The sequence below is a fragment of the Hemitrygon akajei genome, chromosome 1, assembly GCF_048418815.1.
Source record: "Hemitrygon akajei chromosome 1, sHemAka1.3, whole genome shotgun sequence".
Lineage (NCBI taxonomy): Eukaryota > Metazoa > Chordata > Chondrichthyes > Myliobatiformes > Dasyatidae > Hemitrygon > Hemitrygon akajei.
The window spans coordinates 12,457,550-12,473,185 of NC_133124.1; the positions used below are offsets into that span (position 1 = coordinate 12,457,550).

General features: G+C 40.5%; 1 protein-coding gene across 44 annotated transcripts in view; it reads right to left on the reverse strand.

The window, feature by feature from the left end:
- Nucleotides 1-15,636, reverse strand: part of clasp2 (cytoplasmic linker associated protein 2) — a 380,510-nt gene that overhangs the window by 173,847 nt on the left and 191,027 nt on the right. For all 44 annotated transcript variants that reach the window (XM_073035883.1, XM_073034575.1, XM_073035242.1 and 41 more), the window contains 6 exons: nt 14,754-14,846; nt 13,503-13,648; nt 8,817-8,952; nt 8,277-8,347; nt 6,727-6,786; nt 4,546-4,623 (listed from right to left, as the gene is read on the reverse strand). In XM_073035883.1, the coding sequence (XP_072891984.1) occupies nt 4,546-4,623; nt 6,727-6,786; nt 8,277-8,347; nt 8,817-8,952; nt 13,503-13,648; nt 14,754-14,846 (584 nt within the window). The remainder of the gene's footprint in view (nt 1-4,545; nt 4,624-6,726; nt 6,787-8,276; nt 8,348-8,816; nt 8,953-13,502; nt 13,649-14,753; nt 14,847-15,636) is intronic.

Sequence of the window (15,636 nt, forward strand, 5' to 3'; positions counted from 1 at the left end):
TATCCCCAGCGGCATTTCTAACAGGAAAATGCAGGTTCCAATGTTACATGTACACTGAAAAATTATTTAGGAAAATAGAGAAATCCCCTTTCCTCACTTTCTCCTACCCCTCAGCTGTCTCTTTTTTTCAGTATGTAGGAGCAAAATTAGGCCATTTGGCCCATTGAGTCTGCTCTGCCATCTTGGCATAGAACCATAGAACATTACAGCACAGAAACAGGCCTTTTGGCCCTTCTTGGCTGTACCGAACCATTTTTCTGCCTAGTCCCATTGACCTCCAACTGGCCCATATCTATCCCTCCATATCTCATCCATGTACCTGTCCAAGTTTTTCTTAAATGTTAAGAATTTACCACTTCATCTGGCAGCTCATTCCACACTCCCACCACTCTGTGTGAAGAAGCCCCCCTAATGGTCCCTTTAAACTTTCCCCCTTCACTCTTAACCCATGTCCTCTGGTTTTATTCTCCTCTAGCCTCAGTGGAAAAAGCCTGCTTACATCCACTCTATCTATATCCATCATAATTTTATATACCTCTATCAAGTCTCCCCTCATTCTTCTATGCTCCAGGGAATAAAGTCCTAACCTATTCAACCTTTCTCTGTACCTTAGTTTCTCAAGTCCTGGCAACATCCTTGTAAACCTTCTCTGCACTCTTTCAACCTTATTAATATGCTTCCTGTAATTCGGTGACCAAAACTGCACATAATACTCCAAATTCGCAATTCACCACTCACCAATGTCTTATACGACCTCACTATAACATTCCAACTCTTATACTCAATACTTTGATTTATAAAGGCCAATGTACCAAAAACTCTCTTTACTACCCTATCTATCTACGACGCCACTTTTAGGTAACTTGGTATCTGTATTCCTAGATCCCTCTGTTCTACTGCACTCCTCAGTGCCCTACCATTTACCTTGTATGTTCTACCTTGGTTTTTCCTTCCAAAGTGCAATACCTCACACTTGTCTGCATTAAACTCCATTTGCCATTTTTCAGCCCAATTTTCCAGCCGGTCCAGATAGCTGACCGATTTTTTTTTTTCCCTCTCAGCCCCAATCTCCTGCTTTCTCACCATATCACTTCATGCAATGACTAATCTACTGTTCTGAGAGAATTACCACTCTTTCTCCATGTGTAAATGTTTGCTTAAAAGAGTCCCACATTATCCTTTAAGGAAACACACACCAAATGCTGGAGCAACTCAGGTGGCATCTATGGGACGGAATAAGGAGTTCATGTTTTGGGCTGAAACCCTTCATTATGTATCAGTCTGAAACATTGATGCTCTATTCCTCTCCATAGATGTTGCCTAATCTGCCGAGTACCTCCGATCTTTTGTATGTACCACTCTGGATTTCTGCCACCTGCAGACCTTCTTCTGTTTATTATCCTCTGAGGAACTACCTTAAATGCTAAAACCACAGCTGAATTTTCAATTTCTAAGCTCAAAACACCGAGTTAAATTGTAGTGCTGTAGTTAGATGAGCAAATCTGAAATCTTCTGTTCTATATATGCTGGAATTATCTGCCCCACTACCTATCTTCATATCATCTTCAAACTTTGCAACAAAGCCATCAATTCCATCATCCAAATCATTAACATATAACATTAAAAGAATTGGTTGCAACACAGACCCCTGTGGATTACCACAAGTCATCAGCAGCCAGTCAGAAAAGGCTCCCTTTATTGCTACTGATTGCCTCCTGACAATCAGCCACTGCTTTATCCATGCTAGAATCTTTTCTGTAATACCATGGGCTTGTAGCTTGTTAAGCAACCTCATGTGTGGCACCTTGTCAATGGCCTTCTAAAAATCCAAGTACATGATATAAACTCCTTTGTCCATTCTGCTTGTCCTTTCTTTAAAGAATTCAAACAGATTTTCCAGGCAAGATTTTCCCTTGAGGAAACCATGCTGACTACTACCTATTTTATCCAATGCCTCCAAGTACCCTGAGACCTCATCCTTAATAACCAACTCCAACATCTTCCCAACCACTGAGGTCAGACTAACTAGCTTATAGTTTCCATTCTTCTGTCTCTCTCCCTTGAAGAGTGGAGTGATACTTGCAATTTTCCAGTCTTCCAGAACCATTCCAGAATCTAGTAGATTCTTGAAATCAGTACTAATATCCCCACAATCTCTTCAGCCACCTCTTTTAGAACTCTGGGGTGTAGACTGTATGGTCCAGGTGACTTATCTACCTTCAGACCTTTCAGTTTCCTAAGAAATTTCTGTCTCATTATGGTAACTTCACACACTTGAGACCATAACACCATAAGACAGAGGAGCAGAATTCAGCCATTCAGCCCATTGAGTCTGCTCTGCCATTCCTTCATGGCTGATCCTGGAACCTACTCAACCCCATACACCTGCCTTCTCACCATATCGTTTGATGCCCTAACCGATCAGGAAACTATCAACTTCCTCCTTAAACATATCCACAGACTCTGCCTCCACCGCAGTCTGTAGCAGAGCATTCCACTGATTCACTACTCTCTGGCTACCCTCCTTGCTTCAGATCTAAAAGGTTGCCCCTAAATTTTGAGGATGTGCCCTCTTGTTCTGGATACCCCCACCACAGGAAACATCCTTTCCACATCCACCCTATCTAGTCCTTTCAACATTCAGTAAGTTTCAATGAGCTCCCCACATATTCTTCTAATTTCCAGTGAGTACATGGCCAAAGCTACCAAACTCTCTTATATTAACCCCTTTGTTTCCAGAATAATTCTTGTGAACCTCCTCAGGACACTCTCCAATGACAACACATCCTTTCTGAGACATGGGGCCCAAAACTATTGACAATACTCCAAGTGCCGCCTGACTGGTGTCTTATAAAGGCTCAGGATTATCTCCTTGCTTTTATATTCTATTTCCCTTTACATAAATGCCAACATTGTATTTGCTTTCTTTACCACAGACTCAACCTGTAAATTAATTTTCTGGGAGTCTTGCATGAGGACTCCCAAGTCCCTCTGCACCTCTGATGTTTGAACCTTCTCCCCATTTAAATAACAGTCTGTACAGGTAGTCCCCGAGTTACGAACGTCTGACTTACGGACAACTCGTACTTATGAACTGAGGAAGGAGAACGCCGTTTACCATTGTAAGTTGGATCGCAACACCTTCCGCCATTTTAAGTCGTTGCCATTGACACTGTGTTGAGTGTGTAACTTTGTATTTGGTTTAAATTTTTTTTAGTAAGATTCACCCTGACCCTGCCCCTACCCCCGTTCCAGTTGACTGGTGGTGCAGTGAGATCAGTGCCGGGCTTGAGAACTTGGGAGCCTCCGTTCAATCCAGTGACAGACCGCTCCCGTGCCAGGTTAATGTCGATCCATTGACTCCTGTACCATCCGTGCCGGGTTGATGTCGAGCTCAGAACTCGACCTCGTAAAAACAAAAACACTGCCACTTCCAGTTTAAATTCCCATGCGGAATATTGTGGGGGAATCAAATACCCAAACCCAGCACAGCCCCCACTTGTCCCATTTAACCTGTCCCAGTGAGGTGGACTTTAGGACCTGGGGAATTCAGTGCGGTGGTCCTTGGGACTCGGCGGACCTCGGGAGCCGGCGGAGATCAGGACCGCCACCCACAGTGTTTCTGTTCCATTGACGGGAAGTGATGGTGATTGAAAATAAAGTGGAAATAATAAAGCGTTTGGAAAGAGGTGAAACGCTATCGGTCATTGGAAAAGCATTAGGCTACAGTCAGTCAACGATCGGAACAATTTTAAAGGATAAAGTGAGAATAATGGAGCATGTGAAAGGCCCTGCCCCGATGAAAGCTACAATTATTACTAAGCAACGCAGTGGTTTAATTATTGGAATACATACGTTTCTTAAGTGTTTTATATGCAGAGAAAGGTAAAATATATACTAAGGCAAACATTTGACTAACTGACGCTATATAATACCTGATGTACTTGTTCCGATTTACGTACAAATCCGACTTACAGACGGACTCAGGAACGGAACTCATTTGTAACCCAGGGACTGCCTGTACTATTATTTCCTATACCAAAATGCATTATCATACATTTCCCAACACTGTATTCCATCTGCCACTTTTTTGCCCATTCTTCCAATCTGTCTAAGTCCTGCTGCGATCGCATTGCTTCCTCAGCAGTACCTACCCCTCCACCTATCTTCGTATCATCCGCAAACTTTGCCACAAAGCCATCAATTCCATTATCCAAATAACTGACAAACAATGTGAAAAGTAGCAGTCCCAATACTGCCAACCAGAAAAACCCCCCTTTATTCCTATTTGCTGTTTACTGCCTTTGATTCTTGAAGGACTGACCAATTTATCCAATATCTCTTCATGCCCCCTGAAACCTGGAACTTCTACCATACTGCCCATATCTTCCACAGTGAATACTTACTCAGCAAAAAACTCATTTTTAAAATGTTCTGAGTATAGCAAACATAGACAAATTACTTATTTCAACAAAAATCTTATATCAAATCTATAGTAGATTTACTTTGTTTAAAAATATGATTAGCACTGAAGTGATTCCTTACTTTCTAGCTTCCTGTCTGGCTTCTGCATCAGCATCTGAAATGCCTTTCTTGATGGTCTCAACCAGAACAGTCACGTGCCTGGTCAAAATAAATATAAAAAGTAATCATGCTTTTTATGCTTGCTCAACTAAAACATTTGGAAGAAATAATTAAGGATTCTTTGGACAAATTCTATCATCTGTGTTGATCTGAATGGTCATTGAAACACTGCAAAGAGTGTAGTAACTGTGTCATTTTACCCCGAAATATGCAGACTCAAGTTATTAACAAACTTGCTGAGGCCACAATTCAGAAAAACAAAGGGGGTGAGGGGTGAGTGGGGGAAAGGGGGCATGGGGGATGAGCACTGCAGAGAGCAGCCATCTGTCTGGTAATGTAGATGACACTTTTTACTTTCTTCAGGAACAGCTTCTTTCCCTCCACTATTAGATTTCTGAACAGTCCATGAACACTACATTATAATAAACATGACTGATTCTGCAGATGCTGGAAATCTAGAAACTACCTCATTATTCTTTTTTGGGTAATATTGATTTTGTAATTAATAGTAAATTTATAACTTCACACTGTACTGCTGCCACAAAACAACAAATTTCACGTCATATATGACAGTATTAATGAATATAATTCTGATTCCTCAAGCTTTCAGATAACTTCACCTATATTTTCAGGCAAGATTTCCCAATCACAGCCTAAGCTAATGTTTTCTTACTTGAAGTACAAAGTGAATTATCTGCAATGTGGACATTATTCTTTCAATTTTGGCAATAATTTTATTTTTTTAAGCAAGTGATCGAAATTGTTGTTAAGCCTAAGCCTGCATTCTCTACTCTATTTGCTCAGTAAAACAGTCAATAACAAATGAAAGGAACAGTAAATACCTTTACAGAGCTGAAAGAGTTAGAATTTCTGCACCAGCTTAAGAATTGATTTTTGATAATAAACCTAATTTTGACATTGAACTGTACACTATGTGAAGTAATTCGAATTAGTACTTCTGCTCACAAACAAGAGAAAATCTGCAGATGCTGGAAATCAGAGCAACACACACAAAATGCTGGAGGAACTCAGCAGGCCAGTTAGCTCCTAGGAAAAGAGTACAGTTGACATTTCAGGCTCCTTTCCTAGATGCTGCCTGGCCTGCTGAGTTCCTCCAGCATTTTGTGTGTATTACTTCTGTTTGTACGTTTTAAATGTTTATACATCACCAAATAAACCTTTTCTCTCCATATTCCTAGAAGATATCAGCACTTCTACCAAGTTCTAATCATATGTGGAAGTTAGCTGTCAGAGTCTATGTCAAGTTAGATAGAACACATGATCTACTTCAATGGAGATCACATTTTGGTTTTGTTTAATGTTATAATTCTTGATTTTTGAAGTATATTTTTGCAAACTTTACTGTTAGTACTCCAAATTTACAATAATTATTCACTTTATTTTTAATGGTTACAGCAACTATTTATGTATGTTTTAAATAGTTAAATTTAAATAAGTAGTGCAAAAATAGAAATTAGAAAATAGTAAGATAATGTTCATGGCTACAATGTCCATTTAGAAATCCTATGGCAGAGGGGAAGAAGCTGTTCCCGAATCACAGAATATGTTCCTTCAGGTTACTGTGCCTCCTTCCTGATGGTAACAATGAGAAGAGGGCATGTCCTGGGTGGTGGGGGTCCTTAATGATGGACACCGCATTTTTAAGGCACCAATCCTTTCAGATGTCTTGGATACTACAGAGGCTAGTACCCATGATGGAACAGAGATTCCCACAGTTCTGCCAGCAAGTAAAACTGTGGTCAAACTTTGCTGCCTGTCCAAGCTTTGTGGCATCTTCAATATGCCATTTGAGGCTTTCTACTACTATGGCCATGAATGAGCAACTGGGGATATTTCAGCCTACCAGACCCAAGCAAATACATTCAACTGTAGGATCTAACTGTGGATAGTATGCAATGACCCAATAAATTACAAATATGAAAATCTGTCACATTTACATTTGAAACCCTAACAGCACTGTAATGAACTACTTTTTTAAAAAAACCAATAAGCTTGGAAAATAAACCTTTTCAAATAATTAAATACTGTAAGATGCAAATCACTATCCAATCAGACGTATGTCTCTTCTCCAAATTTTTTGTGCTAACAGCTTCTACTTCTTTTGAACTTTTATGTCCTTACCTTTCTAGGGAGTGTGTTTGCCATTCCTGCAGCAACAAATCTAAAAACTCATAACAACGCCTGTAAATAAGATGGAAAAGTCAGTCTTTCTAAGCTAAGCTCAAACGCTTGACATTTTTAATTATAAGTGAACAAGAGTTCTTTATCAGGGTTAAATAATATAAACAGGTTATATTCATCCATTCATTCCCAATGGCTACATCAGCATGTTGAGTCAAAGGCAAAAGTTTTCAGGTGCTCACCCAGCTAATTCCATTTTCTGCATTTGGCATAAATCCTTCTGAGCCCCAACCCTCCGTGCAACAGGAATAGGGTTGTAATTGTGTGCAAATATTGTGGATGAGTACATAAAAAGCCATGGATGTGGTGGTCTCAAGGGCTCATTTCTATATGTTACTAATCTATGTTTCCATGGCACTAATATTGATTTATCCTTTTACAGCTGTACTCAAACTGTGGTTCTTCATGGCAGTGAGTTCCCGCTCTTGGAGCTCACTGATTGGCTATTTTTGATATCTCCAGGAGTGGCCTGGAAGACATGCACCTTTGGGGTCAGGCCTTGCACGACCCCATGTATGACTGATTCCTCACCAGTGTTGCTAACTGAGCATCGTGCGAGATTGGAACATCAAGTCAGTGGGTATGGTTGTTGGAGACCTCTGGGGGTGGGGCGTTTGCTGTTTCTCAAATTGGGTGAGCTCCAATAAGCGTCACTTCAGACTGTAACTTCAAAACAGCAAGCTGCTCTAGCTGTGGAAGGGATGACATCTGAGACAGAGACGGAGAAAGAGAGAGACAGACAGACACATAGAGACTGAGACAGAGCTGAAGTGCTGTGTTACGGTCTGTAGTTTTGATGGACCTAGATCACGGTCTCTTTGGGGGCTTTGCTATTTTTTGCTGGTAGGTGGTGGGTGCTAATGCTTCCAGCTGGAACAAGTAGGGGGAGGGTTGATACTTTGCTGTAGATTGTGTGTGGGAGGGGAAGGGGGTCTTTGGGGTTCTAATGCTTCTCTGTCATTCATTCTTCGGAGTTTTTTTCTGTTTTGTCTGAAGAGTAAGAATCTCAGGTTGTATACTGTATACATTCTCTGATATTAAATGGAACTATTGAAGCAGTAATTTTCTGATTGTTGGCTTTTGACATCTTGTAGGAAATAATTATTACAAAAGTTGAGTCTCATGGCCGTAGCTCTGGTCAGCCACATGATTCACAAGGACATACAATATTTTAAAAAATAAATACACTATGGTAGTATGGTGGTTAGCGTGATGTTATTGCAGCTCAGGACATTGGAGTTGAGAGTTCAATCCGGCTTCCTCTGTAAGGAAGTTTGCACATTCTTCCCACATGTGTAGGATTCCTCCAGGTGCACTGGATTCTTCCCATGGTCCAAAGACACACCAGTTAGTAGGTTAATTTTCATTGTAAATTGTCCTATGATTTGGCTAGGGTTAAATGGATGGGTTGCTGGGTGGCATGGCTTGTTAGACTGGAAGGACCTGCTCCACATTGTATCTCTAAATAAATACCAATTTAATAGCCTTACCTTCTCACTGCCACTGACTTTGAAGTACAATTGCTGGTTATTAAGGGAATCAACCTTGGAACATGAGTGTGCTGCGAGAAAAAAAATGACCAAATTACCACCCAGTCCCAAATACTTCAGTCATAAAGTTAAGCTCAATATGTTACACGTGAATGAAAATTAGCTTTCTTAACCTCAGCAAGAAATATTTAAATACTTCTCAAAGACAAGAAACTGTTGACCAGAAGTCATCAGTTCGCCACCACATCAACAAGTAATTGCTACAACAACTCTTGCTTCACCCCATTGGCAATATTCCCTTGGTCCTATCTATCTGTCCCCATTCTCTCTACAATCTTGAACTAACTTTTGCTCTTTCCTAATCTTGAAAAAGACTCAATTTTTTTCAATGCTTCTTTTTTCTCTCCCCATATAAATTTTGGTTCGAAGTTTTATGTTAAGGATTTTCCTGTGAATTACCTTTGGGAAAATCCAGCTGAATTAAAGTCATTGTAACCATCACCAATACAAGTTTAAAGAGAATATGCATGATTTACTCACACGGATGATGCACCGGATTGCTGCTACTCCAGATGTTGCCATCACTTTTGCACAGTTTGGGACAAGATTAAATAATGTAGGCACAATGGCTTCAGCACTATGATCATATTTGTTGCCAAGAATCGTTGACAGGTGCCTGTGTAAATTCCAACAAATGGACTTTGAACAAAACAAAGACAACATATTTTTTGTTAAATTTATAGCTGTACCACAGAAATAAAGGCCCGATATACACATTAGTTACCCAGTTTATGTTTGCCCCACATCAATTTTTTTATTGAAAATAAAATGCTTCTTTGTTAGTGAATTAGAAATTCACTGTCTACATTTTAGGGGCACAAAACAGTTATATTATTGGATTAATAATTCAGAAGTCTGGACTAAATTATCCAGAGATAAAGGTTTAAAACTCACCATAGTAAGTAAAGAAATTATATTCAGTTAATTGCATAAAACTGGAATAAAAATACTACGACAAACCTGACTAATTCCTTTAAATAAAGCAATTCATATCCTTACCTGGTCTGGCTAACGTGACTCCAGACCCACAGCAATGTGTCTGACTCTTAACTGCCCTCCGCAACATAGAAAATAGGTGCAGGAGTAGGCCATTCGGCTCTTCGAGCCTGCACCGCCATTCAGTATGATCATGGCTGATCATCCAACTCAGAACCCTGTACCTGCTTTCTCTCCATACCCCCTGATCCCTTTAGCCACAAGGGCCATATCTAACTTCCTCTTAAATATAGCCAATGAACCGGCCTCAACTGTTTCCTGTGGCAGAGAATTCCACAGATTCACCACTCTCTGTGTGAAGAAGTTTTTCCTCATCTCGGTCCTAAAAGGCTTCCCCTTTATCCTTAAACTGTGACCCCTCGTTCTGGACTTCCCCAACATCGGAAACCAACTTCCTGCATCTAGCCTGTCCAATCCCTTTAGAATTTTATACATTTCAATAAGATCCCCCCTCAATCTTCTAAATTCCAGTGAGTATAAGCCTAGTCGATCCAGTCTTTCTTCATATGAAAGTCCTGCCATCCCAGGAATCAATCTGGTGAACCTTCTCTGTACTCCCTCTATGGCAAGAACGTCTTTCCTCAGATTAGGGGACCAAAACTGCACACAATATTCTAGGTGCGGTCTCACCAAGGCCTTGTACAACTGCAGTAGAACCTCCCTGCTCCTGTACTCAAATCCTTTTGCTATGAATGCCATAACAACGGCCTAGCAAAGCCATTCAAACAAGGGCAGTTGGAGAGAGGCAAGAAACATTGGTTTTACCAGCAACAAACACATCCTAGCAATGGATAAAAACAACTTCCAGTTTGCTTATCTGATTATATATCAGTTTTTACATGTTAATTCTATTAAAAATATTTCCGTACACATACTGAAAAGCAAAATTACTTGAAGATCTTCATTTTTAAAAGCTGCTATTTTCTGACATTATACAAATTTATCATGCAAAGTAAAATACAGCACACACAAAATTCAGGAGGAACTCAACTTTTCAGGCAGCATGTATGTTGAGGAATAAAGAGTCGATATTTTGGGCCAAGACCGTTCATCAAGAATTTCTGTCATAAATATTCATGTATGGTTGAATGACAATTAATTTGAACTATGAATAATGATGGAGCATACTAAAAGCCAGTGGCAATACAAAAAGGTAGCATGTAGTATTTACAACCTGCTTCAGAAACAAGCGACAAGTAGATAAGACCATGAGACATAGGATCAGAATTAGGCCATTCAGCCCATCGAGTCTTCTGACATTCCATCATGGCTGATTTATTATCCCTCTCAACCACATTCTCCTGCGTTCTCCCCATAACCTTTGACACCCACTAATCAAGAACATATCAACCTCTTCTTTGAATATACACAATGACTTGCCTTCCATTCAATCTATGGCAATGAATTCTAGAGATTCACTATTCTCTGTCTAAGGAAATTCCTCCTCATCTCTGTTCTAAATGGATGTTCCTCTATTCTGAGATTGTACCCTCTGGTCCTTCGCTATTCCACAACATGAAACATCCTCCCATATCCATTCTATCTAGGCCTTTCAATATTAAATAGGTTTCAATGAGATCCCCACTCATTTGCCCAGCAAATATAGGCCCAAAGCTATCAAACGCTCCTCATATGTTAACCTTTCAGCCCTAGATCCATTCTGGATCCTCCTCACGTCCCCATGATCAGAGAAGCTGGTATTCAGTCAATATAGTAAAGACTATAACCACAAGCTCGAGTGCTTCAGACATAGTTATGCCTCTTAAGTAACTATTTGGGGTTTACTACAACTTAGTCATTTTCCTGAATACTGCCTACATTTTACTGCCCTCAAAAAGTAGAACAAGTTCTATCAAGCCAAATACGACTTCATCAGTGTACTTTCACTAATCCCCCAAGTGATCAAGAGTCTTTAAGAGTGTATTCTGTAATGCTTATACATCACTAATCTGCTCATTATAAGTTTGCCAAGATTATTTGGCACCTTCGAACAGCAAATGAGCAGAATTTGAGAAAATAAGGAAATGCAATCAAGGCAACACCTAACTACAAGATATCAAGATTGAATTGCATTGACTTTATTACCCTCATCTTTCACATACGTGAGGAGTAAAAATATTTATGTTGTATCTTCATCTAAATGTGCAATGTACAATTTAAGGTAATTCATAATAAATAGTATGTACAACAAGATAGTCAGCATAGAAATACAGTTGCATCAGCATGAATTAAGCAGTCTGATGGCCTGGTGGAAGCAGCTGTCCCTGGAGCCCGTTGGTCCTGGCTTTTATGCCGCAGTCCCGTTTCCCAGATGGTAACAGCTGAAATGGTTTGTGGTTGGGGTGACTTGGGTCCCCAATGATCCTTTGGGCACATTTACATACCTGCTCTGTAAATCACGAGATCACAAGACAAAGGAGCAGAAGCAGGCCATTTGGCCCATTGAGTCTGCTCCGCCACTCCACTAAACTATTCTCCCATCTAGTTCCAATTTCCGGCTTTTTTCCCATATCCCTTGATAGCCTGACTAATTAGATACCTGTCAATCTCCTCCTTAAAAACCCTCAATGATTGGGCCTCCACAGCTCTATGTGACAATGAATTCCATAAATCCACAACCCTCTGGCTAAAACAATTCCTCCTCATCTCTGTTTTAAATGGGTACCCTCTAATTCTAAGACTGTGACCTCTTGTCCTGGACTCACCCACCAAGGGAAACAGCCTTTCCACATCTACTCTGTCCAACCCTTTCAACATTCGAAATGTTTCTATGAGATCCCTTCTCATTCTTCTATACTCTAATGAATACAATCCACGAGCCGACAAACGCTCCTCATGTTCTAGTCTCTGCATTCCAGGAATTATCCTCGTGAATCTTCTCTGAACTCTCTCCAACATCAGCACATCCTTTCTAAGATAGGGGGCCCAAAACTGCACACAGTATTCCAAATGGGGTCTCACCAGTGCCCCATAGAGCCTCATCAACACCTTCTTACTTTTATACACTATTCCTCTTGAAATGAATGCCAACATAGCATTCGCTTTCCTTACTGCCAATCCAACCTGGTGGTTGACCTTTAGGGTATTCTGCACTAGGACCCCCAAGTCCCTTTGCACTTCAGATTTTTGAATTTTCTCCCCATCTACGTAATAATCTGCCCGATTGTTTCTTCTTCCAAAATATACAATCGTACATTTCTCAACATTGTATCTCATCTGCCATTTCTTTGCCCACTCTCCTAAATTGACCAAGTCTCTCTGCAACCTTTCCGTTTCTTCAACACTTCCTGCTCCTCCACCTATCTTGGTGTCATCCACAATGTACTAAATGGTGGGAAATTCACATCTACAGACGCGCTGGGCTGTCTGCACCACTCTCTGCAGAGTCCTGTGTTTGAGGGAAGTACAGTTCCCATACCAGGCAGTGATGCAGCCAGTCAGGACGCTCTCAACTGTGCTTCTATAGTAGAGATTTGGGGTCTCATACCAAACTTCTTCAACTGTCTGAGGTGAAAGAAGTGCTGTTGTGCTTTTCTCACCACACAGCCGGTATGTACAGACCACATGAGATCCTCGGTGATGTTTATGCCGAGGAATTTAAAGCTGTTCACCCTCTCAGCCCCAGATCCATTGATATCAATAGGGGTTAGCTAGCCTGTCTCCTTTCCTCCTGTAGTCCACAACCAGCTCATTTGTTTTTGCAACATTGAGGCAGAGGTTGTTTTCTTGACCCAACTGTGTCAGGGTGATGACTTCTTCTCTGTAGGCTGCCTCATTATTATTTGAGATTAGGCCAATCAGTGTAGTGTCATCAGCAAATTTAATTAGCAGATTGGAGTTGTGGGTGGTTACACAGTCATGGGTATACAGAGAGTAAAGGAGGGGACTTAGTACACAGCCCTGAGGGGCACCGGTGTTGAGGATCAGAGGGGCAGAAGTGAGGGGGCTGCTTATCACCTGCTGGGTGGATTAGACCACGGTTAAATCGGGGATTTGCTGGGCAATGTGACTTGAAGGGCTGGAAGGGTCTATTCCACACTGTATCTCAATAAGTAAATAAATAAAAAAGGAAGCCTATACCCAAGACATAAAACTTCAGTTTCTCATACCTACTGTAAAAAATTAAGAGATATTTCAGAGTACGTTGAACATGTGTCCAACGATACTTACGCTACTGTAATACAAGCCTCCCTGACAACCTGTGACCGGAGATCTCTCGCTGATAATTTGAAAGCTCCTTCTAATAATCTTAAATGTTGGAAAAAGCAGTCATATTCTGCAGCTCCAGCAATTAGTAGTGATCGAATCTTCTTGAGCTAAAAGGAAAAAAGAAAATAGTCTTCAATCATTTGCTGGCTGGGATTTCCCTAATGATTTAGTGGGTTTGGGGCTAATTAGCCAGGCTGAACAGTTGACAGAGACATAGTCACTTCCACCCATCACCTCCCAGCTCTGTTTCTATTCCCACTCTCCCATCTTCTCCCTATCAAACAACTGCTCCCCTCACCTAGATCCACCTATCCATGGGCACCACAGTAGAGCAGCACTATTACAGCACTGTCTGAAAGGAGTTTGTATATTTTTCCTGTAACCGTGTCAGTTTCCTCTGGATGCTCCAGTTTCCTTCCACATTCCAAAGATATATGGTTTAGAACTGTAAATTATGAGCATTCTATGTCGACAAAAGAAGCACAGCAGCACTGGAGGGTTGCCCCAGCACATCCTCAGACTGTATTGGTCACTGACACAAGCAGCACACTCGCTGTATGCTTTGATGTTTCGATATGTGACAAATGAAACTAATCTTTTTTTAAAAAATCTATCACCTGCCAGCTCTGCTTCAACTCCTTCCCTCCATTTTTTGCAAACATTTTGCAAGTACAAGTATAATTTTTTTTACTTCAGATACATTTACCTGATGAGATTATGTAGGTACAAGATATTGCTGACCCACTTGAGGATACCCAAGGCTGTACATTAAGTAACAATAACTCAATCAAGGTGTTAACGCATCTATTTTACAAATTTTTTTTTGTGTATGGACCTAAAAGGGCAGACTAGATAATTCCATTGAACTTCTGCTCACACTTTGGATTGAACGAATGAAATCTCGAAGAACCAATTGTTGGTTTGAGCTGGCCCAGCATATCTTAGCTATAAAATAAACCCTCACTACACCACCCACTTTCTACTTTCATGATGAGGTCTGATTGATCGACACTGAATCAAAAATAATCTCACAGCTATATGGTGACATTATGGAAAAATAAATTGGACTATTGAAACAGGATATGATCACAAAATTTATATATATCCTGTTAGAAGGAAGCTTCAAATTTCATTTTGGCCTTTCAACGCTATGTGTAAGAGAAAAAATATTTCTAAGTGTCAACACCCTCCACAATCACAGCCACAACTTACCGCATTGGCTCGCTGATCCCAGTCGTGCTTATCATCAGACAGTATCTCTCGGATTTTGTTCAATGTTTCCTCAAGTTCTCGATTGGAGAAAATCTGAAATGCAAGCGATCACTTCAGCAAGATCAGAAACCTTACTATCACAAATACAGTACATATAACCTTAGACAGAAAAATTGCTAGGCTAGGGAGGATAATTAATCAACATGTCAAAATTAGTACATAATTTTGAACAGATCAGAGATCATTCAGATTATTGACTTACTTATACTTCTCTGATTTTCAAAAGGCTTTCAAAGATGTTAGAATTTATGAAATGCAAGTGCAAACATCACATAGCCAACAGGAGAGGTCAGTATAGAGCCCATGTTACTGGAATTGAAAGGCAGGAACTCTACTAGCTTGTGCACTGAGCTGTCTTGCTAAAACTTGGACAGAATCCTGAATGCTTAGAGCAAGTTGAAAACAAAGACAACTCATAATGAGAGTTGTCATTATAACACTGTTATAAATGGTGGGGAATCTTAATACTCTTAGAAACATAGAAAACCTACAGCACAATACAGGCCCTACAGCCCACAAAGCTGTGCCGAACATGTACTTACCTTAGAAATTACCTATAGTTACCCATAGCCCTCTATTTTTTGAAGTCAATGTACCAATCCAGGACTCTCTTAAAAGAGCCTATCATATCTGCCTCCACCACCATTGCTGGCAGCCCATTCCACACACTCACCACTCTCTGCATAAAAAACTCAACCCTGACATCTCCTCTGTACCTGCTTCCAAGCACTTTAAAACTGTGTCCTCTCATGACAGCCATTTCAGCCCTGGAAAAAAGCCTCTGACTATCCACACGATCATCCTCCGTCGCTCCAAGGAGAAA